The 25845-nt window shown below is 40.9% G+C and overlaps 1 protein-coding gene across 2 annotated transcripts; it reads right to left on the reverse strand.

The window, feature by feature from the left end:
* Positions 1–1538: 1538 nt before the first annotated feature.
* On the reverse strand, positions 1539–25845 carry YTHDF1 (YTH N6-methyladenosine RNA binding protein F1). 2 transcript variants are annotated; one of them, XM_066623865.1, is made up of 5 exons: positions 25715–25845; positions 20115–20139; positions 17779–17858; positions 10138–11661; positions 1539–3228 (listed from the first exon to the last, which is right to left on the reverse strand). In XM_066623865.1, exons 4-5 carry the CDS (start codon positions 11641–11643, stop codon positions 3202–3204), a joined length of 1533 nt encoding a protein of 510 aa, XP_066479962.1. In that variant the 5' UTR covers positions 11644–11661; positions 17779–17858; positions 20115–20139; positions 25715–25845; the 3' UTR covers positions 1539–3201. The 2 variants fall into 2 exon arrangements, with proteins under 2 accessions (XP_066479962.1, XP_066479961.1); XM_066623864.1 differs by having other exon boundaries at positions 25390–25799.

Raw genomic sequence — 25845 nt, forward strand, 5'->3', positions numbered from 1 at the left:
GGGGGCTTATGACAGCCAGTGCAAACCACCTTGAATATGTCTGATGAGAATATGTTTGTTTATGTAATAAACAAACTTGCGTGGCAGTGATCATTGGAAAAGGGGCAGAGCATAAGACTGCTAATGCTTTATTACCCCTGTATAAACTTGCGATTCTACCATACTTGGAATACTCTGTCCAGTTCTACTTGCCTCACTTCAAGATACACATTGTTGAGCTGGAAACAGAGCAAGAGGGCAACAAATGTATCACCTTCCTTACAATGTTAAAATATTTGGAACTTCATAGCTTGAACAAGAGTTGGGGGAATACAATTGAGATTTCTGAAACTGGGTATGCTGTTGTAAGCTTTCCTCCCTTTCACACAATATTCGAACCAGGGATTATCCCATGAAATTCACAACAGAGGTGATGCACTTCTTTGTACAGCACAGGATCTGGCTGTGGAATTAATTGCCATAAAATGTGGTGACAGCCATTAATCTGGATGACTTTAAAAAGTGGATGGAGTCATGGAAGGCAGGAACTGTCAGTGGCTACCAGTAAGGATGCCTATGTGCTACCTCCAGGTTCAGTAGCGTGCCTCTGAATACTAGCTGCAGTGGAGCAATGGTGGGAGAGAAGTACACCTTTCTTCTTCAGCGTGTGGGCTTCCCAGAGACAGCTGGTGGGTCACTGTGGGGATCACAATGCTGAACTTGACACACCTTTGGCCTGATCCAGCAGAACTTTTTCGCATCTTTTAAAGAGGACACCCTTTAATCTATAGAGCCAGTGCTATACTTTTTTCACACATTTTATTTACAGCCACAAGTTATGATGGGGCCACTAGCTTTGAGAAATTTAAAGTGAGATTAGATAAACTCTTGGACAATAAGTCCATCAATAGCTACTTCTCATTTGGACTTCTGGAGTCTCCCATGTTCAGAGATAGTACTCACAGTACAAGTCACTTAAGGGGTTGGAGGGGGAGAAGTAAAACAGCAGCAGAAGAGCTATGGACCTTGAGCTCTGGATCAGAAGCTTCCAAGAGTTTGGTCATGAGGGAAACAAGTTGCTACTCATTGGATCGATGGAGCAGGGCTCATAAACAGTACCACAATTATTTTCCTAATGTGCTCAACCAATACTTTTACCTTACACTCAATGTTCAGCTAGTTACCTTGTTCAGGTAGTGATACCATAATGAAGCAGAAGTTTCCTTGTCATAGATAAACAGCAGAATAGGAAACTTGAAAGTTTTCCTGGCCACTCCCTGGCTCACCTTAGCTGCAAATTTCTCCTTGGACAGAGGCTCCTTGGACTTGGACTCCTGGGAAAACATTCCCTTGCCACCAAATTGACTCATTCTTCAAATATACTAAGCAGTACCAATCAAGCCCCAACAAAAACTTTTATAAGACTTTCCAACAACATGCCCGTTTCCCAGAATCTACTTGGCAGGGAGAGCATAAGGGGCAACAGATTAACCACAGGCCTGACATTTGATACATATTGGCCAAGGGGTAGGGGGGAAAAAATGAGATGACATCACACATGCTAAGTAGGTATTATTTATTAAGGCTTGTATTCTCCTAAAGGAAAAAAGTTAGTTTGATGCCGTCCATTACTCCTTACACTAGAAGTAACAGTCCAGAGACAAAGCTATATGTTCTAAATACAAGACTAAATGTTACAGCTTAAACTTTCATTTAAATTGGAGATCCTCTTGAGTAAATAGTTTTCAGAAGATATTTGCTTTCTAAGATAAGTAAAAGATCCTCTACAATAAAGACGTGCAGATTCAGTGTGCTAGAGCAACAGGCATGAGCACCAAGAATTCATGCTTAATTTTGAGACTCCGGTTGGTGGCCAGTTCTTCAACAGCTCCCTCATTCCACAAAAACATGACAGCAAATCTCGTTTCTTAAAACAGTTGTTTTTACTCATCCAACAAGAAAAAAATATATAGAACACGCACGCGCACACACAGTCAATTTTAAACATCTGAAGCATAATCCATCATATGAGTCTGTACTAAGATTCTATATTAAAGCTCACCATTATTGGTATAAAATTTTAAATGGCATTTTTTGAGGGGAAGGTGGAGAAAAAAAGACTAAAAATGATCCATGTTCAATGGATATTAGAAAGATAAAACCAGACTGAAAAAGCCACATCGCCTCAGATCTCTGCAATGCTGACATCATTTAATAATTAAAGTACAAACAAAAATAATAATAAAGGCAGAGAAAAAACTTGCACCTTTTTGTTGCAGGACATGGTATTTAGCAGGTACTACTGAAGAGCACTGGTATGCCAAATAGGTGCCACAGATCTTTGTTGTTTATCCAAATATGAAAGAAAAGCTATTTTTAGACAATGTAAGGCACAATCCATGGGGTAATTTCTCATACTAGCCCCACTGAAATGATTGTGAATTATACAATTGCAAAATCGTGCAATTCCCATTTATGCTACTTGCAAGAGTTCTCCCAGTGAATTATGCTTGGTTAGTTTTCTATAAGAAACCTGTACAAGCATTTAACACATACACCACTGGAACAAAAAAAAAAAAAAATGAAGTACACCAAGTGATCTGAACTTGCTGTTTTAATGTCAATGCCTTTGACGTGTGTCATATTTCTCTAAACTTAAAAACTGATAAATTCAATATTTAGTTTTGCTTTATAGTCGCCATGAATAATCAACACAAATTGTAGGGATGGTGAGACAAGAGGATCTGTAGTACATAAATATAAAATTATAGTGATTTTCAGATTAGAAACATAATTTGTGCTGAAGCTCAAGTCTTTGGGAAACACTAATATTTTCAAAATGTTCAATTACAGTTACATACTAAATGAACTCGTTTAACCAACTTAAAAAATAATAAAAAAGTAACACCTTTATTAATGGATTCTACAGCATTTTACATAGAAAAGATACAAATTAATGCATATCCACTTGGGCAAAAAAACCAAAACACTCTACAATGTACTTAAAAAGATGCAACAATTTAATTTCCCCTGCACAAAAGATATTGGAGCTGAAAGGTTTGCAGTCTCCTGATGCCAGATTACAGCACCAGAACACTTTTTAAAAAGATTTAATTTTCATAATCAAATTTTAGTATCAGTTCTAGTATATATATATATATATGTGTGTGTATATATATATATTTATATATTTATATTTAAGCAAACCATATATGTTTATTCTTATTGTTTATTTCGATTCTGACGTTCCTGTAAAGAGAAAAACACCAAATTAGGACTCAGGAACACACATCAAAATTACTTATACCAGTTTTAAGATGCATGGTCATGACAACAGATTTAACACAAGGCGGATATGTAATTACCACTACAATCCAACATGCTCCTCTACATATTTCAGAAATTTTGCACATACAAAATAAGCGTATTATACAGTGGCCTACCTGCAACTGCAACAGAATTTCCCATTAAGTAAACACAATTTGAGTTGTGATCTCAGACAGATGTTTTTGTGTAAATGTAATTATATTAATTTCAATTCACCACCCTGCACTCAGACATCCAGTTTTTTATTATATGAATCAAGTTAACTATGGAGAGAGTGGACAGCTTGCATTTCATGAAATCAGGTATCTTCTAAATACTTGCAGAACTCTCCTAAATGCCTATTCCTTCAAAGTCATAAAATTAAGGATGACTATGCTCAGATTTCTACTTCACTCAGCAATGAAAGGAAACTGCAAAAAATTTTATTCAGAGATATGAAGCTGCCTTACACCATGTCAGACCACTGGTCTGTTTAGGCCAGCAATATCCACTGTGACTAGCAGTGGCTCCCTGGTGGGTGATTTTCTTAGAACCCATGACAGGAGTTAGATTAGAAGCTGGAACCTTCTGCATTCAAAGCATATGCTCTACCAGAGTTACGTGAGTAACAGGTTTCCACAGCAGAGATGTGACAGCCTGAGAAAAAAACTGGAAATCTTGGGGAACACTGTCAAAACCTCTTATGAAATATATTTAGGATGAGTTACAGCATTTACAGAATACCATGCACTTTCATCAGGTTAGGAATCAGAGCATGGACAGAAGTAAAAAAAAAATGGATGTAATTTTTTTTAGCTTGCTTTATTTAGCTTGCAAATTTATTTTGGCCAGCAAAGAACATAAATGATATAACACATGCAAATGTGAGCAATACCTAAATAAACAGAAATAAAACAAAAATATAAGAACGTCAATAACTGTCATGGAAGGGTGCATGAAGTTGGACAAAAGAAGAAAGCACGTGGATTAAATCTGATATGTGGTTATAGCTGAAAACAGCTGAAAGAGCGAAGCAATGAAAGGAAAATGGATGAAAGTCAAAGTATTGCTGTAAATTTTCTTGGCAATATTTTAATAGTCTTGTTTTAGCTGCCCTTTTCACCTTCAAATGCTTTTGAGTAACTAGGCAAGACCATCAAATACCATATTAGGCAATTATAATTCTTGTATACCTCCTACAAAATGGAGGTATACAAAATATACATATATACATATTTTGTATACCTCCCTACCTGTAGTATGTGAAATATATTGATCTTAGGAAATATCCTCCTCACCCATCATCAAGCTCACATCTGAAGTAGTACAGAAGCTTTTTTCAAATCTACATAGACGGCTAGCTAAAGTTCATGGAGATGAAAATGAAAGTTCAGAATGTGAAGATAATTCAAAACTGATTCTGATTAGAGAAAGAATCCCAACATTCTTGACAGATTCTGTCTGACAGATAGGATATAGGTTTCATGTAGCTAATTTTATTTACTTACTATGGCACTTACAGAATGCAATACACTACTGAAGAGTTCAATTTCAAATTTAACTCAATATTAGGATTTACTGATAAATACTTGTTATCTGCAGGTCAGCAGCAATGCTAATTTTTTTCCCTTCCAAACAGATGGAAGCAGGGCTGTTGAGTCATAAGCCATTTTGGGTGGAGGTGGAATCAGAGGTTTTGTGTATGGACTCCACAGCCTTGGTTGGAAATAGTGCAAGACGTAGTCTTTTTCTTACTGTGGGGGACAGTAAAAAGTTGCTGCAGGTTTTCATGCTGTTCCATGTTTCTAGATAATGCTGACATTATCCAACATGGTGGAGACTGTTTTTAAGATCAGATACTAACCCCAAACCCTTTTCCTTCCTGCCATAATGAGGGTTTCTATTTTCAGATTTTATTTCTTCCTTATTTTTAAAATTGGCAAATCTAAGAGGCTTTGGTACCTTCAGCTGTAGCAAGTTGTTCCTTCATCTCCAAGTATATTTGAAGTTATTGTCTGAATATATCTAAAACATTTATACTCATAAATATACCAAACAGTACAATTCTATTGCATTTGATGTTCTTAAGACTAGTAAGGTCTTAAGGAATATAATGCAAAAGGAAAACATTGCACATATACTGTCCCTTCTTTTTTTCCCAAACCACAAAACTATTTTTTCCCTATGGAGTCAATACTTCTGGAAATTTTACCTCTACGTATCTTTTTGTTCAAGGCAATAAGTACTCTGGAAAAAAAGAGGACAGGTTGTACTAGACACAAGTAAAAGATATTTCTGAAGTCTTACTGAGCACAACAATTTGCTTTTCTACTTCTACTTCAGTCTAAACAATGTGCTCTCTACTTCTGAGACACTATAATGGCTGCCTTGTTCAGTCATTTAAAGCCAAGATGGTTTCAAAACCAAAAAAAAATACGAACCCAGACATGAAGATCCCACTGGTGAAGTACTACTACAGCAAAGTTTTGGTAGAAGAAAGAGCACTGCAGCGTTTGGCACAGAAAGAATACCAAGGGTGCTGACCACAAAATTGCTAAGAGGCAAAGAAGTTAGGGTTCCCCACTACCCCTTCCCACAGTAGCACATAAAGATCAGAGGAAGTCTTCTAGTAGCAAGGTTGGTCTGACCCTTCATGTTTTTCAGCTCCCCATCAAGCTGAAAGCACGGTCCACAAGCACTGAGCCACAAGCACGGTCAGGTGTTCAGCTGTCAGGAACATACAGCAGCTATCCCCCCTCCCCATCATATAAGTCCTTGCAATATGCAAGACTTTACTCAAAACAACACACGTTGTGCTACTCTTTAGTGCACCATGTTACTATCTTGTGCAATAGTTTTTCTAAATAGTGACTACAAAGTAACAAAGTCCATCCAGGAGAAGAAATCATGTGATGTTAAGTAATGGATGTTGGGTGGTTTTGTGTAATCATAAGCTCTTGTCAAAATTTCAATTATCAGCTTCCCCTTTTAAAAAAATGAGTTTCTAACTTCTATGTTTCACGATGGAAAGAATTGTAACTGTAAATAAGACAGTGAATAAAAAAGCCAAATTTCATTGGAAAGGATTAAAATTACATTTTTTATGACTATAGTCCCATTTAATTGCCATAACTAACTTATCTCATTTATTTCAAAGGTGCTTAATAAATGACTAACTTTCTCTGGATGCAACCATTATGCAACCATAATATTGGGTTATATTCTATGTTTAGCTTGTCATGACTGAGTCCCACCAAAAAATGAAACTTGGACATGATTAAGTCAACTTAGAAGATGACATGTTGCTTTCCAACTCATCTTGTCATCGTCGTCCCCCGCAAGCCAGGTTCTTAGTTGTGATAATTTGAGATTAGAGAATACTGTGATCAAATGTAGACTGGAACCTACCATATGTCTATAATCTGCAACTAAAACTATGAACTGAACAATCCATTTATAACAAAGTTTTGAATGACTTGCTCATCCCTTCACTCCAACAACAAAGAACTTAACCATACAAGTTTAAATAACCAATGCTATTCATAGAATTTAAAGAACAGCTGTTAAGAGACTAGGATCCAAAAGAATGGTCAAATCACTCCATGTGCTCAAAGTGGTCTCTGGTCTTATGTTTTCTCAACAGGAGCTCCCTGGAGATGCTGCATCATGGCAAGCCACTTTTGAAACAGTCTTTAAAACAGCTTGCAGTACGGCGCTTGAACAATGCCAGCCCTCAAGCTCACTGAGAGCAACCTAGTGGTGTTCTTTAGAAAAGACAACTGCAGGCAGTTTACTGATTGCCTAACAAGCCTGCACTCAAAAAGACACAACACAAACTTTTATAACATTACAGGGAACTATTCCAATGTGTGACCTACAGTGGTATGATAGTAGTTTACGGCTCCAAGAATCAGACTTGTTACAGAGGCAGCTTCAAAGGCTATGAGCACAGTGCTCTTAAACCAGTGATTCCCAACCTCCTGCTTCTTAAGGGTTGGGAACATTCTCAGGACCTCTACTTGACAAAACCCATCACTTCCAGGTTCCCTGCACCACCACTGATGAAAGGGAGGTAAGAAGCCCTGCTAAAACATATTTCTTGCCTCTGTTGTCACCAGTGACATGGAGAACCAGGAAGTGATGGTCACTGCCATCACAAGTCTCCAGTTTGCCATCCCCCTTAACGGGAGAGGATTTTTAAAATAAAAAACTTGGTGAGGGGGATGCTACCCCAGGTTGGGAACTGTTGCCTTAAACCAATTGTGGCTCTGCACTGTGGCCAAATAATTTTTTTTAAAATCCATCAGACAGGCATTTATTTCAAGCATCAGTCTAAGCTAGGAATTCCCAAAGTGTTTATTTCGGAGGCGTGGGAGGTTTCTTTTGGGTTAAAATCACATAAAAACACAAAACACCTCATTTTGGTGTTTAAGATATTTTCCAGAAATTAAAATAGATGACTTTTTCAGTTAGAAATAATACTGTGACTGCACCTGCTGACACTATATCACCTACCTAGCACATTTTTAAAGAGATTATAATTTATAATTATAATTTATTAAAATGCACCCTTGGAATAAAAATACATAATACCACAATTTGCTAATTTAATCAAGAAATTTTGGAAAAAAAATCACCAAATAACCACACCCCTAATGTTGCAATGCCTTAGGGTGTCACAGGATGTCCCAGTGGCTCCTCCTACCTTTTCCCACAGGGAGGCTCCATCTTGGATCTCATGAGATTTTGCAAGATCCAAGATGGGAGCATCCAGTTGAGCCATGAAGAAAAGGTTGCAGAGGCATCATGACTCAGATAAGTCTGGGAAACACTGGTCTAACCCCTTAATGTTAGACTATGCTTTGAAAAGTATTCCATTGTATACAAGTGGGATATGTTAGAATTTATGGGTGCTTAAAGCACCACTTATAACACAAAATTTCAAATTTCCTTATTAATATTAAGTAAGGTAAAACTATGAACTACAAACTACAAACTATGAACTACAAATTTTCATAGTTTGTAGTGTTGGAGAAGCATAATTTGGTTTTTATACTGATGTTAAAAACAAATTGCCAATTAAGATAGTGCTGGGGCCAATGCAACAAGCTTCTACAAACAAGAACTGGTAATATATTATCTCCTACTTCCAAGAATACTATGAGACATTTCAGGTAATTCCTGAATCAGGCAAAGCCTTCTACCCTTACATCCCTCATGACAGTTCCAGGTTTCTTTGCAACTTACAGATGAAAGGCTTTTAAAAAGTGAATTATTGTAAGGAAAGTAGATTTTGCCAAAACACTAAAAGTCTACATTCTGTTGCATAAAATTGTGGCACATTCTAGCTTTTGCACATCAAAAAGTGACTTCATTTCCCTTTCCCCATAATATCAAGTCATCCTGAATTTTTGGCTATCTCAAATATCAGGAGACAAAAAGGTTAAAAGTATCTATAAAAAGAAAGAAGGCAGAGCTACGGTCCTGAAGAACTGGGTGAGAGAAAGTTTTTCAAAGAATGAGATGGGCCTCTTACAGACCCAAAGTCATCTTTCCTTTGAGGCAGTTTTTCCTGTTTTATAGATCCTCAGGGCCTTGGGCACTTTCCTGTTTAAGAAAGAAATACACTATGCTATGGTTGTGAACCAAGATTGAACAGACTGGTCATCTGAAGCAAACCAGTACCTGAGATATTATTTCCATTTTGTCATAACAAGGATGAAGTGCAAGCCTAATAGCTGGGAAAGTATCTGACCTGGGACGTGACACTGCTCTCACTGTTTGCTCTAAAATATTTCTCCACATATTGGGAATGCTTGGGGACATAATAACTATTACCTAAAATGCAACTTAACAAGCCCAGGGCTGATTTTATAGGACCCTTGCTCATCCCTAACTCTACACTTTTTGTTTACTTACTACATTGCTAGGTTCCATTATCACCATTGCTGTTCTTTGTTTAATACAGTGTTACCAGTAAGTTTCGTTTGCTATATTTTGAATCTGAATGTTTTTTTCTGTTCTATATTATTGCTGAGTTGAAAATGCACTAGGGGTGGTGCAAGTGTGTATTACAGCAGAAAGCATGAAGTGTTGTTTATGTTCATAAAGAATTAACTTCAAAATTAAGCTCCGTTTACCATGCAACCCTACTCTTATTGCCCTTGTCTTATGATGTGTTCTTAAAAATCTCTTCAATTTGCACATTTCTGGATGTTATCAGTACCTGAATAATCAGTCTACCCATGATGTGTTGCCAGACAGACAGAAATAATTCATGACAGAAATGTCATGAACGTAGTATTCGTGCAGTTAACAAGTAGGCCAATGTTCTCTGCTGCCCTGGAAGCAGGGCAGTAGATTTTAGCTCAACATTAAGAGAAACTTCTTAATGGAAGAGCAAGTCAACAATGGAACCAATTGCCTAGGAGGAGGAGGGCTTTCCCTTCCAAGGGTCTTGAAGCAGAGGTTGGAGATTCACCTGTTGGTGATGCTCTAGCTCTGGCTTTCCTGCATTGAGCGGAAATCAGACTACAGGATTGCAAGGCTTCCTCCAACTCTAATTCCATGACATCAACTTTATTAAACACCGTTTTGCCAGAAATTACAACACCTATATCTATTAAGACATAGCAATGAACCTGCACCAATATGAAAGCTCGGAAAAAACAATTTTTTTTACCTACTAGAAATCACAATGCTATTCTTAATTATGGCCTTTGAGCGTGTAGTAGATAAAGAAAACAGGTGTTTACTTTTAAAGAAAACAGAACCTTTTTCAAACTCTTACGCCTCACAAAAGCTGCTATTTCCTTCACGTGCATTTACCAAAACATTCTAAAGCCATTTTACCTTCCGCACCACCTCCTCCTCCTCCTGGCGCTTTTCATAATGAGAAAAGTCATCAAAGATAGAGGTTGTGTGCTTGTATGTAGCGATAATTTTAAGCACTTGTTTTGCTTTTTCTAAGGGCACCTCCTGAGTGTCGCGGGAGTTTGTAACTGGTTTGTTGTCATTGTTTTCCAGCCTGATGTGTCGGAGCTGGTTGTTGGGTACGTCCTTCACAAAGATCCACTTGACGTCAAATTTCCCCTTCCATTTGTCCTGAGACCAGACACCAGCACTGGTGCCATAGTCCACTGGTGACTTCATTTCTGCCACTCCACAGAAGTGTCCGCTGCCGTTGACACTGAAGAGTAGGTAGACTGGGCCTTTGCTATTCATGGAGCGAAAAGCACTGTCTAAACGCTTGTTGCCATGCTCTGTGCTACACCAAATGGAATACTTGATAGAACGATGAATATCGTCCTCAGAGTAGCTCTTTATTATGAAGACACGTCCATTTTTAAGGTTCCACTCAAAATCCTTAGGGTTGTAACTGTGAGCAGCCTTCAGTTTTTCAAGGACAGGATGAGATTCACCACCTGGGATAGAATTTGCTGGGGTACTGCCTGGCGAGCTGCTCTCATTACCAGCTCCTCCACTTTGGCCAAAAGCTGCGTTCCTGTTACGAGGTGCCACCCACCGGTTTTGAGGTGGTGGTGGTTGAGGGTTCTGGTATGGCAGCTGAGTCAGTGGAGGTGGCTGAGCAGGAATAGGCTGAATAATTTGCGGCTGTGGGACTGACTGAGGAGAAGGGATCTGCTGGGGAGTTGGAACTTTGGTCACAGGACCCTTATTGTCCCAAGTGCCTATGTCCATGTTATGTTTAATAGGTGGTGGAGGTAAAGCCCCTCCTATTACAGGCCCACTTTTTGCTTTCATCTTGGGCTGAGGTTTTGCTGGTTTGCTAGCAATAGCAGCCCATGAAGTTGGCTTGGATACTGGCAAGTTTATACCCGATCCACCATTGCCAGATAAAGCACCCGTCATTCCGGCACTGTTCACTACAGAACCTACTGCTTTCACAGCAGAAGTTGTAACATCCCCACCAATCTTCAGTCCAACCATTCCCTGTTCAATGCTATTCATTCCAGGAGCTTTATTTAAAGTATCATTATGAAATCCGGTCTGCCCATCCACAATAGTACCACCTAGGGAACTGGGTGGGTAGCTGTAACTGCTTCCATAAGCTGAATTTTGAGTCTGCTGACCTTGGGACCCACTTGTTCCCCAAGCTGAAAAGGGGGGATTTTCAGGGAAAAAATTAAATCTGTGTGGGTAAATGTTGTTCCCCAGTCCACCAGGTTGTCCAAAAACAGCATCATGCATGAAATGATGATCTCCATTACTGAGCTGTCCATAGGTAGTCAGGTATGGGATAGGAGGGTCTCCTCCAGTTGACCATGGTGCTTCACTGAGAGAGTAAGGAAAGCCGATAGAAGGTGGGTAATAACTGGACAGGTAGGGATCTGTCATTGATGGATAGCTGTTATTCTGTTAAAGATAAGAAAATTCATTTCAGTTTCATATATTCACAGATGTGTTATTTAAACAAGAAGAGATACTTTATGAAAAGTTTAACTACTCAACACTTTAGGACAACACAGAGCTTGATAACACCATATGCCTTAAATTTTTAAAAACCTGCATTGCTTCTCAACTGTTTCAGTCTCTCAAATGATGACTGATAAGCAGGCTTATTTTCTAATGGGATTAAACTGTTTCATGGGTTAAACTCATGAGTGTCACATAGCCTTCTGCACTTTCAGTGGGCTTATTCCATTTAAAAGTTTCTCTAGCTTTTAGTAACCAGAGAATTCTATCTAAATGAGTTTCACAAAATGCTACTGTTACAATGCTATAATTACTTATCCTTCACAATTCCTCAACACTGTATCATTACTTTGCAAAATCTCAATAAAATCAAATATGACATTCTCCAAGTGAAAAATGTGTTGCTTTGAAACCACATTCACTGCATACACCGTCACAAAAACCCTTGAAATAAATCTTAATCCAAAAATAAACTACTGACAATGTTTCCATTTACACTGTTTGTCTAGGCAGGCAGCACAAGGTCTTGTATTTGACTGTTCGCTCTCAGATTCAATGTCTGAGAATTGTCGCATCTTCTGCCATAACCTTATCAACATTTGGCCCTTTTAAACCATTCCACTGCTTTGGTCTGTGCTCTGATTATTTCCCATGTTGATTAATGTAATACTCCTCTCATCAACACTTCCTCATTCAACTTGGTTCACTTCTTCACTCTAAATTCTGTCACCATCATCATTTTATTGATGCTTTGGATGGCTCATTGATGGATCGCTCTGCATCCACCTTCCCTGCTGCAAGAGGCTTGGGTAAGTGCACCCAAGCCCCTGCAGCCCCCTGAGCTTCCCCCCACACCCGCTGCCTCCTCCCCCTGCCCCTGCAAAGACTTACTGGCTCTCAAACTCTCCCAGAGAGTTTGAGAACCACTGGAGTAGGGCCTTTCTTATGTTCTTACTCTTTAAGGTCCCATGCAATTTCCTGTTCTGGTACTTCCATTCTTAAAAACTCTCCCCCTCTTTAGGCTTCCTTTGCCACAGGCCTTGAAAGTTTTCCATATCATGTCTACAGTGCCACCTCCATTTCCCATCTGTTTTTAAAGACTATATTTTTCTGTCTAGCCTTTCCACATTTCCTTTTCTCCCCAGACTACCTGACCTGCCCTTAAGTTACTTAATTGAAAAATACTTTTACCCTCAAACTTTCCCTGCGTTTCCTGGTCTAGATTATGAGCACCATTCAGATTGCAAGTCACATTTACACACTGCCAAGACTTCTGGCACTTCAAATTAATAATGTATGTATGCTTTATTTCTGTATTGAGAAAAAGTAAATTGAGACCAGATATTGAAAATACCTTCAAACGTTCACATTTCAGCATTTTTACAGGTCAGTTTTCCTGAAAAAATGTACGCTCCATTAGAGGGTGTGCACAGGTCTTTCCTGATTTAGATCATATTAGCCAGTGCTTAGAAATAGATGTATTTTATGCAGTGCTACCAGATACAGAAAAAGCAGCAAGTCTCCGTAATTAACATGATTCCACCTGCCAGGAGGCATGTTTTAGTGCTCAAATCTTCACTCTGAGATACATTTTGCCACACTGCAAATTTATAGCTTACAAAAGGGACAACAATTAAGAGTGATTTAAAATAACAGGTGCTCTGCCCTGAAGTATTTCTGATCTCCTGGCTACTCTAGCACAATTTCATGACCTGTCACCATCTTGTAACTCAAAGTCTAATGTTTCCTACACAGAGCCTCAGCAGGATAAAACAGCTTCACCAGTCAGCTCTGCAAAGCATTCCATCTATTTTGTTTGACCTACGGCACAATAACAAATAATTATTGATTGTGTTATCAAAGTCTTAGAATGATAGTTAATTTAAACCAATTTATTTATAAAACATTGAAGATTTTGACCTTTGTTTAGAATTCTGGGTTTTTTGGAACTTACAATTTCACTATTTTAGGGTCTAATTCAATCCAACAGTCCAGCACCAATTTAACAACAATGAAGCCCCAAGGTAATGGAACAAATTATCTTGAGGAGGTTTCTGTGACTCCCCCCACCACCATACATCCTGTTGGCACAATTGTATCAAAGCTGGAACTTTGGATAGGATCGGGCCCTTAAACTGGTAAACTATTTAGGGTTTCTTAGGGTTAGAAAGTTTCCTGCCTTAAGCACTTTTGAAGCAATAGTGAAAGCATAGTCTAGCATAGGGTAGGGGAAAGAGCAGTTGATGGTGCTCTGGCAAAAATGTAGAACTACAGCCTGGCCATCCACCTTCACAGCATGGCCCTGTCTACTCTGGCAGCAAGCTTCACCAACATGAGTTCCATGCAGTTTTCTGCTGGGGAAAAAAAAAAGCCATGGTCCTATTGTCAGGCTCTGACCTGGCAGCTTCCGGAAGAAATCCAACTTGCATTACATGGAAGGATTGTACTAAACAGTACTGAGGGTAGAGCTCTTTCTGGACTTTTTCCAAGCCACTAGTCAAGCTACTCTATACTCTGAGTGGCTTAGGATAATTCATAGTGGGGAATGGAGGAAGACAGCACAAAAATAATTCAAACTTTGACAATACTGATATATTAAAGCCTCCATGAAGCACTGGAAGAAATGTTCCAAGATGACTATCAAGTCACATGAACTGGAAAGAATGCAGTCACAAATCATTTGCATGTGGGTGGTTCATTAAAATGTGGAACTGCCATTTGGTTCAGCATAACACCAAGATGTACAAGTTCAGACACTTCAATCTCTACTAAGTGTCTGGAGCTCTCAAAGGCCATTCAAAGTTTATCCAGCCTGCTTTTCAGCAAATATGCAGACATACAATGCTAACTAACACAGAGTCAGACTACTGGTTCATCAAGCCCCGTATTGTTTGACTGGTAGCAGCTTTCCCATCACTTGTTGCCCAGTCCTTTTACAACTAGAAGTGCTAAGGATCAGACTTGAGGTCCACTGACATACCCATGTGGAAGGGAGAGGAGTTTAACATTTTCAAACTATTTTAATAACTAAGCTGTGTTACATTAGCATCCTAAATGTGAAGAGCTGCAAAGAACCTGTAGGTAGTCCAACGTAGCACCCCACACTGCAGCAGGATTCTCTATAAGCAACCACCACCCAGAGACTTCAACAGCAGAGAACAGAATAGAACAAAGCATGACATGCCCAAGGCATTTGATAGACAAGGAGTACATTCAGCCAGCACCAGCAATCTGTCACACATTATTTTATTTGGAAAAGTAAAATTCCTCCAATCTTTGCACAATATGACTAAGAACTCACTCAGCAATTGCTCAATAGAGTACCACATAAGGAAACATCTTAAGGATGAAAGCTCACATCAATTGAGTTTTAGGTTGTAAGACTAGTACAAAAAGTCAGTTTGACCTGAATGCGTGCAATATTCTGTACTTAGCTAGGATGCCCACTGGGTGGTGGTCTTTAGTGAGCTACTATCTCTCAAGTAGAATGACCTCATAGGACTATCACAAATATAAGAGTGACAAAAAAATTGCAACACATTTAAAGTACTAAATATATTTATACTTAAGCACATTAATGGCCCTCTAACAACACTGTAGAACATGATGTTTTACACAGAGTTCAAAAGACAGGTGTTTTTTGTGAGGGCAGTTTCAATGAAGTGTAATGGGTGGAAGTCAGATTGGAGTGTGTCAAGACCAGAATTAGCAGAGAAAAAATTCAAGGCAATGAGTGTTAAGCAGTTCATTCTAGGAGGCAAAGGGTGACTAGGTGGCAGCCACAGAAACAGGATGGATCAAAGGGTGGTCTTTTGAGAATGGTGGGGAAGTAGCCCAATGAGAGGGACAAGCTGATGATGTGTAGCAGAGATGACCAGGGGGAGGTTGGCACTCAGGAGTTGGGAGGAGGAATGGATCAAGGGGCAAGTGGAAAGATTCACTAAGGACAACATGAATACCAAATCATTGAGCAATTGTAGAAAAGAGGGCTGGAAAGAGGCAGCCAGTTCAGAATGGATGATTTCAATTTTGGTGCTGGAGGGAGGTATGTTTTGGGCAAAAAACTAGCGGTGGAATGGCAGGCTTTTTGATGTGGAATAGGGAGGTGTATTGTTTGGCCAGACAGACAACAGAGAAGATGGACTTTGAGGGCATGCAGCTGTCCAACAATTTAGTTCTCCTCCAAAGGAAAACATATTCATTCAATGTTTACAGTAGCTACTTATTCTAAACTAGTGGTCTTCAACATGTACAATATGCCCACTCCAGGAGGCCATATCATCCTTCTAGGGAGCCACATGGAAAATGAGAGAACATTAGGGGTGCCACAGAAAGTAACTGAGGGAGCCACCCAAGAGTAACTGGCAGGTGTATGAAGCTCAGAATAGGGTCATGAGCAAAGGAGGCTGAGAAACCTCATGCTAAACTACCTTTAACGATTTAACTTGAATAAGCTACTCTATTTTTATGCAACACTCTTTCATACACCATTCACGGAACACTGAATATAAACAGAATAGACCACATCCTTCTCAAGTGTTAAATACAGACAAAAACCTTTGCCAATGTATTCCATAGGACAACACTGCCATGAAGTGTGCCATTACACCACTCTTCTCGAATCCCTCCATTTGCCCCCTTGATCCACCCCCCCCCCCACTCCTGCCAGCTTCTCTGCAGCCATCCCCCCTCTCCTACACATTATCAACTTGTCCCTTCGCTTGGGCTCCTTCCCCATTGCCAGGATTCAGAATGGAAACTACCTCGGTTGCCCTGTTTGATGACCTATGTCAAGAAATGGACAAGGGTCCTTTTGTGTCCATGTTTCTGCTGGACTATGGCATTCAGTAATACCAATCAGGGTATTCTTCTGCATCACCTTGTCAGAATGGGACTCAAGGGCATTGTTTGCAGTGGCTCTGGTCCTTCCTGGAAAGCAGATTTCAGAAGGTGGTGCTAGAGGATTTCTGCCTTTGGCCATTAGTTTTTGGGTCCAGCAGTGTTCAGTCTCCCCCCCCCCCAAAAGTCTGCCTTTCCCCCTCCAAACAGAGCATCAGGAATTTTTAAAAAATGGGACAACATATGAAACTGATTTACTCTGAATCTAATAATTTGTCCACCAAGCTCAGTATTGTCTACACAGACTGGCAGCGGTTTTCTAAGGTTTGAGGCAGAATAGAATCTTCTCCTGCTTTGTCTGTAAAAATAAGACTGAATTAGGGACCTTGCTCATGTGAACTATGTGCTCTACCACTGAGCAGCAGCCTAAACCACCAGCCTAAGTACTGTACAAAGGTGGGGAAGGAAAAAAGATTTGATGAGTGACAGAATTATTTGCAATTTGTTGGCTTATAAAGCAGGAAAAGGAGAAAATCATGGTTACACAGAAAATCTAAGACAAAAGTCACACTCAGGACTTTTACAAAGAAGAGTTTTTAGCTTTGTGAAACAAGTGCATGCTTGCTTGGAGCTAAAATATGCTCTCCACTACATTTCTGGGCATCAGGAACACCATCTGAATACACAGTAAGCAGAATCCAAGAGCTTGAAATAAAGATTACATCAACTTTTTATAGAAATTCATTTATGTCTTTCATGCAAATGGAGAGATCCATCTGCTGAGAAGTTACTGTACAGTGTTTTTCTCCTCTTCTAGGCTATACTGGCAGTGTGCTCTAAAACATGAGCACTGCAGGTAGGTTCTCCTCACTGATGGTGCGTAACTAAAGATTCCACTAAAAATGCTTATATATAAAGTACTGTTTGGTAGCAGGTCTACAAATATTTTTAGATTACTGAAATGTTCAGCATTAACTTTACTCCTGAAGCAAACATTCTGAGCTGGCAAGTGACACTGATTTAGTTAAACTGGGAGCTATTAACCAGAATGAAATAAGAGAGTGTATTACACTAATTGGTGATCTCTTACCTCTCCCGATATATTCCAGTTTGTTTTTTTTAAAAAAAGAAACCATACTGCTTCTCAACTGTTACTCTCCAAAAGCTCCCTTACAAAAAAAGAAATAAAATTAAATCCTTTCAGTATAATTGCCTCACCTGATTTGACTGTCCAGAAAGGTAAGGTTCAAAATCGTTGTCATGAACTGTATCCTTTTGATGAAGTGAACCATTTTGAACTGAAACAAAAGAACTGCCATTATAACACTATACATTCTCAAGTTTCAATTAAAAACTATATCCTAAATGCCAGTGTGTGTAAATAAAGCTGCCTTCATTCTATGGCACCATGAAGTCAGAGAAGGAAAAGGGGTCAGATTTCAACACAGAAAATAAATTCCACAGGCGCTAGAAATGCCATTGTTGATTCTAAAGCTTCTTTGAATGACAGTGTCTGAGCAGCTTGCAAGCAGGTTTTTCAACAACCTGCAACATGGTTTTGGCAAGAACAGGACTAGCACTCATGTGATGTGCTAACATACACTTCTCCTGTGAAGGAAAACTAGAGCTTAGCAAGCAAGAACAGAAATCTGAGAGGCCTGCAAAGCATGCCAGAAAGAGGTCAACAACATGCAGGCTGAATGGCCTTTCAAGTTCAAGCCTTGGCTTCTCCGCATGTCCAATGGAGATTCTATACCACCTTACAGGCAGTGTTCAAGATCTTCTTACCTAGAATGATTGCCCTATGTTGTAATTGGTGCATTATTAATGCCAAACAACTAACAATTCTAAAAACTCTGTTTTGGGGAACACTGAGATTACTTGAAAGTTGTTCACTAGTTCCTCAATGAGAAGATCATGAATATTGGCAAGGTTCTGTGATAAATTACCCATCACTACAGATCTTTCTCTGTAATGTGCAGCCACATCAGAGTACTAGGTATATTCAAGAGTGTACTGTCATTTCATATAAGCTATTAAGACCTGCTGGGTCTGGCCAGCACTTCAGGTGAACTGAACAAAAAACTAAGAATGCTCCCCATACCCATAATCCCCTGCAACATGCAAAGCTTCCTTGGCAAACCAAATATACAAAAACTGTTTTCTGGAGGTAAAAGGTTTGGAAGTAACAGACAATACAAATTCAAGACATGTATACAGCTACCTAAACAAATGCTCAAAGAACAAATACCAAGAAGGTGGTTTCAGAAAAAGCCTGCACTTAAAAATATATTCAGCATCAGAAAGATGCTTCTACAAGCCATGCCAAATAAAAATTAAGCTTCAAGACGTTATGAACATTTATTTGAAACACACAGGATGAATTAGCTTAGGAAGCTACAGAATTTCAAATGGCTTATTGTAACAACATAACAGGAAGCAGTCACACTTGTTGGGCTTTCTGTTATAAAAAATAGGCCCAACAGAATTTATAAGCATGCTTTTATGAAGCACTGGAAGCAGTCCCAACATTGTTATAAAAGGGTATTTCCAAAACACCAATGACACCAGCATGCTGCAAAACGCATGATCCCTCATCATCCCAAGCCAAACTAAAAACAACTGGCAACAGCGTATCTAATTTTTTGCTAGACTGCTGCCAGAAACCCTACAGGAAACTGACTTTGTGGCACAGTCCAGAGAAGGCTGCATCAGGGCTACCCATGATGGAGCTTTCTACCTTGTCCATTGTACTATCCCTTTTAAATGCTTTCAGTTACCTTTAACTTATAATGACATGACTCCTGCATTAAAATTCCAAGTATTAAAATAGCATGAAGAAATAGTATATGAGACCATGGTAAGAGATCACATAACTACGTCAGGAAACAAAGAATAATTTTTAGTACGTAGATTCTATTTAAGTGTTGCCTGTTCTAAAACTGCAAGACAGGGTGGTCTAGATGTATGCAGTATGAATTATGAGCAGGACTATTTGCTTTTCAAAACCCAGCCATGTCAAATATCACCATTTTATATATAGGATCACAAAATCTTGCACTTAGACAAGTCTGAACTTTGGGGTAAGTGCTCCAGAAATAGTTTGGAAAAAGAACAGTGATGTGTCAACTCCCATGACCTATAATTCCACAACTTCCCATAAAACTCCAGTGACAGAAGGGGAAGTGGCCTAACTGCAACATGAAGTTATTGCAATCATGGAAATTTATTTCCTTTCCTTTATACAAAGCGATCCTCTTGTCAAAAATAACATTTGCATCTGTGTTAAGTTTTGAGCTGAATCCTTGCACATTAAATGATGGTGTAATATAGAAACAGTTTCTAAAACTTCAGACAATTCAAGGTTTATTCACAAATAAGCCTGAATATCCCAGAGCAATGCGAGTTTGAAAAATTGAGACTTATTTCTGAAAATGGGATTTTGCTGCATGTAAAAACACTCATGAAAAAATGAGAACCATGAATTATACATCCACATCTCCTTTTAGAACAGTTTCAGACACCTCATATATTAGGGAGAGCATTTTCCTTACCTTTATTATCTTGTCCTTTCGGTCTCTGTATAGGGTAAGAAAGAAAAAACACAAAAAAGATAATACTTGTCAATTACTGAATTCTCAGAACAGAATAAGCCATCAGCCTAATTTACACATTTATGATCATTCATAGTATTATAGTTTACCAGTACAGGCAAGTCCCTTAAAAGTTTCTAGTATTGTGATCTGGAACAGATTTTGTTTATCGCATATTCCAAATATAACCCCTTTTTGGGAGCCTTAAAAGTCTCTGCGTCTGTTACCTATTTGATCAGCCAGTATGCATAGCAAGTGACCACATATTTGTCGATAATAGCAGCTAGAAATAGTTGAGGGAAAGGCACATACAGTCAGAGACTCAAAAGAGTTAGTATAAAAAGAATTTCCACTAGAAAAAAATGTAATGAATGACAGGGATTGAACATAATGGATTGTAACCTAAGAAAGTTAAACATTACTAAGCACCACTGAAATGTGGAAGAAGTTATTCACAACTAACTTAAGTCACACCAATTCCAATGGGACTGAAAAATCCTAAATTTTCTTACAACCCAATCTTTTTTTTAATTAAATAAGAGGATTGGAGACTTCAGAAAAAGATGCAGGAAAAATAACATGTCTCAAAGGAAATATAGCAAAAATACAACAAAAACATGCACGCTCACAGACAAGGAGAAGCTAATCAAGAACATGCAACTTCCCCAAAACACAAATATTAGCACATGTTCTAGATACTAAATTAAAATTAAGAGATTGATTTCCAGGGAACAATAACAAAGAAAAGGGGGAGGCCAACTACACAGTCGATCACAAGGGTGGGCAAACCCAGGCCCATGGGCCATTTGCTGCCTCTCGGGGACCCCCAATCTGGCCCCCAGAAAGCCCCCTCCCGTCTCCAACTGGCACTCAGCACGTTGGAGATTTGAAGGAGCCCTTGCTGACCTGACGTAATTGCTCTTTGCAGTGGCAGTGAGGGAAAGGCTGGCCATGCAGAGCTCTTGCTCTCTTGGCATGAGGGTTTTGTAGAAGCCCTGCCCATCCAACATGCCCATTAGGTTCAGGAAGGCCACACGTCAGATTGGGGGTGAGAAATTGTGGGTCTGTTTGAATACTGCTTGGGTATGCTTTGTGGCCGGTGGGTGCTGAAGAGGCGAAATCATGGGTCTGTTAGAATGGGAAGACACATGCTGCTTTTGCTTTGTGGGGTGGGGGTTGCTGGCAGAGAGGGAGGAAGATCAGGACTATGTGAATGAGGAAAAACAAACTCCTGCCCTGAGGAGGAATGTGCCCACCAGCTCCCTGGTTGACTGTGCTCATTTGTTGCTGCTTGTTGCCAGGATGGGTGGGGGGAGGGGAGAGAGAGAGAGAGAAATGCTCCTGCATGGAGGGGGGAGGTAGCCCATGCTGGCTCCTCTTAAACTTGTTTTGTACTTTTCCCTGGACAAGAGGTGTGTTAGATATGACAGGAGTTATTTTAACACCCCCCCCCCTTTTCTGGATCTCATTTGTAAATAAGTTCAGTAAAATTCACTCATTCATGTAATTTCCATCTGATGTAGTCACTTATTTAAATTTATGTACATTTAAATTTAATTTAAATTTTTCCTGGCCCCGACTCTGTCAGAGAGATGATGCGGCCCTCCTGCCAAAATGTTTGCCCACCCTGGTCTATCAGGAATACTTATTTACTCAGAGCCCAATCCTAAGCTTGGTGCTCTGGCTTTCTGTTGGAGCGCACCATCGCAAACATGCCGTAAGGCACGTTTGCGAGGCTTACTGCTGGGATACTGCCCATGCTAGCTGATTGGCTGGTTCTGGGCTAGCGCCCAGCAAGCGTACAACCTCTGCTGCTCAGCAGTCTCACGGATACCCAAGCCACGGAGAGGAAAGTGGGGGTGGGGGGAGAGGCAAGGAGGAGGCATGACAGGGAGGCGGGCAAGGGCGGGCGGGGGATGGGAGCGGAGAGGCAGGGAGGCAGAGAGACGAAAGTCACCTTCTCCCAAGGTGCCACCTGCAGCTGCCCAAGGTGTGCCAGCCATTCTTGACACCGCTGCAGCTGCGCACCCCGGGCAGCTCAGGATTGGGCTGTTAGTATTCTAAGCGTATATGGTGTTTTACATAGAGTGGAAAAAGCAAATCTGTGCCACAAGGGGTTTACAATCTAGATAGAACCTGACATAGATAGGCAGTGATAAACAAGGGAAGCATATGTGATTGTTTCAATTACACACGCTTAACTAAGTTACAACAGTGACTAAGCGGTGGAGCTAGAAGTTTCATTAAAAGGCAGATTTTCAGAAAGAATCTAAAGGCTTGTGAGGAAGCATCCCACAGGTGTTCTGGGAGAAGGTTCTAGGCATAAGAGGCCTCAGGAAGAAAGGACAGAATTGTTTGAGGGAGCTGGAGACCTTTGGGACAGCTGAATTGAAGAGTGAAGGGCACAGACAGGACTGTGGCAGAATGAGACCAGAGTCAGGAAAGGGTGAGATCATGGAGCACTTTGAATGCAAGGACAGAGAGCTTATGAATCCAGAAACAGAAATTGGTGAAGGGTTTTCAGGAGGGGCGTGATGGAATCTATGTGATGAAATGAATGACCTTAGCAGCAGAGTGTTGGATGGAGGCGAGGAGGCTAAAATGAGCCTAAGGAAGACTGGCAAAGAGGAGGTTGTCATAAAAACTTACAGAAGAGGAGAAACGCCAAGACTTGTAACATAACTGCCCAGACATAGATGATTACTAATATTGATACAGACATCAGAGAAGGAAAACCCAGATTGTGGGCTGGATCTGGTACACTGGGATTATCCTTCCAGGCATGGTGCGATAGTAATGAGGCCTTACTGTTCCGCCCCACAGCCACTGTTCGACACACCCAATCATTGCAGAGCCTTGTACCAGAGAGCCACTTCCCACGGGAAATCGAGGCAAAAAGCCTTCTGGGGCGACATGCAGCAGAAGCAGCTCCCCAGTGATGATTGGACACAATGACAGTGGCTGCAGGGCAGATCTGTAAAGCCTCACCTCTGCCTTGCTCAGAACAATAATCCCACCACGTGATAGTTTGGAGACCCCTGTCCTAAACATAAAGGTGGAAGAAGGAAGATACCCGCAGAAAGAAATGGAACATTGGCTAGAGGAAAAAACTGACAGAGAACACCTATAGAAAGAATATCTGATGTAGCCTGTAGCTAAGATTGCGAGGTAGGGAGTCCTCAGCTCAAATTTTTTCTCACTTATCATCTCAAAAGGGGATCTTAGGCAAGCCACACTTTATCTGCCTTGGGCCCACTGTCTATAATATGAAAGCAATACTAGCCTTCCTTTTGATTGATTATGAGATTTACTCAGAAAATATAAAATCTTGAAACAGAAAAGAAATGCGGTCAATTGCAAATGCTCAGGTTTGAACCCTTCCAAAAGCAGAAAAAAGTGCCAAGTTCCTCAAGGGGCAGATCTGTAATCCTTTCAACTCCAGGCAGTTTAGTGAAGCATGCGCTTTAAAAGAAAGAACACCCAAAGAAAAGAGGAAAAGAAGTAACAAGATGTCAGATAAACCTAAAGAGGGAGTGAGATAACGTGAGTGCCAGTGAGAAAATGAACCAGAAACTCAAGGAGCCTCTTCCTTACTTAAGAGGGAAAGGGGGCAGAAAGACTGCATGAACGGACATCCACTGAAGTAAGGAGCCACAAAGAAACCTATGCAGCCACAAGAGAAGGTGGCAATGAATGGCATGGTCAGCAAGAGAGATGGAATTAAAGCTTGCATGCATGGGCATGAATGAAGAGATGCTAGGCGTTTGTGTCACACATAAGTGCAGCAACGCAGCCCTTTCCAACATGATGAGGAAAAAAAATACATTGTAATACTTAGTGTTTGTATAGTGCTTTCTGAATACACTGTTATTTTAGATGCTTTACCCTGATACAGACCTTAAAACAATCCTAAAGTAACTAAGCATCACTACCCTACAATGCAGCAGGGGAGCTGAGGCTGAAAAGGCACATAAATTTCGTTGTGCTGTAGCACAATAACAATAAAGTTACTACTACTACTACTACTAAAAAAAGAGTGGCTGACCTAAGACCACCTACTGAGTTCAAGGCAAAAGAGAGAATCAAATCAGGGAAGTCCAAACCTGTAGGTTAGTTTTTCAACTCTATGCTACTCCAGACTTCCATTTCTTATTCTTCAAAATGGACTTTTACAATGACTTAAGAAAACCTGTTCACACATTACACAAATGCAAACCCAGGGTTGTGTCACCCATGGTACACTTAAGAGTGAGTAAACCATAGCTCCCTGATGATGAGTGTATACAGCCAATACATGTGTTTCTAAGACAGAGCTTATGGAAGAGTAACCTTGTTTTAAGAAATGTGTTTAAGGTGTGTTCCTTCCCCTCCCCAGAATAGTAGTAGCCCCAGAGAAGGGAAGCTGTAATGAGGCAGGCACATGGGTGGTGGTGGAGGCACTAACAGAGACCTGAAGGAGGAACAGAGACCAGATAACTTTATGCATCAAAACAGGAGTGTGTGCACATAAAGGAGAGTCAGAGCTGAAAGAAGGACCTTGTGGCTACTGAGAGAGGAAGTAGGGTGCAGGACTAAGGCTACAACCCTATTCATACATTCCTGGGCGTAATCCCTATTGACTATAATAGGACTTGCTTCTGAGTAGACATGCCTAGGGTTGGCCTCTCAGGCCACAATCCTATCCAGACTTTCCTGGGAGTAATCTCCACTGACTCTAATGGAACTTACTTCTGAGTAGACATGCCTAAGGTTCGGCTCTCAGGCCACAATCGTATCCACACTTTCCTGGGAGTAATCCCTACTGACTCTAATGGAACTTGCTTCTGAGTAGACATGCCTAAGGTTGGGCTCTCTTATCCACACTTTCCTAGGAGTAATCCCCATTGACTCTAATGGGACTTGCTTCTGAGTAGACATGCCTAGGATTGGGCTCTCAGGCCACAATACTATCCACACTTTTCTGGGAGTAATCCCTATTGATTCTAATAGAATGTACTTCTGAGTAGACATGCCTAGGGTTGGGCTCTCAGGCCAGAATCCTAGTCACACTTTCCTGGGAGTAAACCCCATTGACTATGATGGGACTTACTTCTGAGAAGGCAGACAGGACTGGGCTCTAAGGAAGGACGATTAGTGGAGGGCACCACAGCAACAGAGTCCAGGGGGAGCCAAGAGAGGAAGTGGGGGGTCTAGGGTGGAAACTCGGGGAAAAGCAGCCCAGCCCCTTCCCACTTACCTGGGGGTCAACGCTGGTGGCAGACATCTCTCATGCGCCCTGGAAGGGGAGGGGGAAGGGAGGGGGGAGGGGAAGGAAGCGAAAGGGGCGTGGCCAGGCGCGAGGGGGCGGGGCGGGAGCGTGAGGGGTGTTTGGAACGCGGGCGGACACGCGCGTGCGCACCCTCGGCTTTGGCTCGCGCTCCCTGGCAGGGCGCGGGGGACTGTGCGCGCGCGTGCACCCGGAGCGGTGGGGGAGGGGCTGGGCTCGCCGAAGACCGCGCGCGCTGAGGGGTGCGCTCCTCCCTCCCCCTCACATCGCCCGCCTCCTCAGAGCAGCCGCGCACCCGCCCGCCGTGCGCCCGCGTCCCTGCCCCTCGCGCGTTCCCCGGCCGGCCTGTCGTTGGAAGCGGGGCGGGGGAGGACGGCGAGTGTGGGCGACCCAGAGGAGCCCTTCCGATTCCAATGGCGGCGGGGA

Source organism: Tiliqua scincoides, chromosome 4, assembly GCF_035046505.1.
Source record: "Tiliqua scincoides isolate rTilSci1 chromosome 4, rTilSci1.hap2, whole genome shotgun sequence".
Lineage (NCBI taxonomy): Eukaryota > Metazoa > Chordata > Lepidosauria > Squamata > Scincidae > Tiliqua > Tiliqua scincoides.

Coding starts and splice junctions, on each gene's coding strand:
- YTHDF1 (XM_066623864.1), bottom strand. CDS start 25,416: ATGTCTGCCACCAGCGTTGACCCCCAG. Junction 11,662..17,778: donor TTTCTGGACAGTCAAATCAG/GTGAGGCAATTA, acceptor TATCTTTAACAG/AATAACAGCTATCCATCAAT. Junction 3,229..10,137: donor AGGAGGAGGTGGTGCGGAAG/GTAAAATGGCTT, acceptor TTCTCTTTACAG/GAACGTCAGAATCGAAATAA.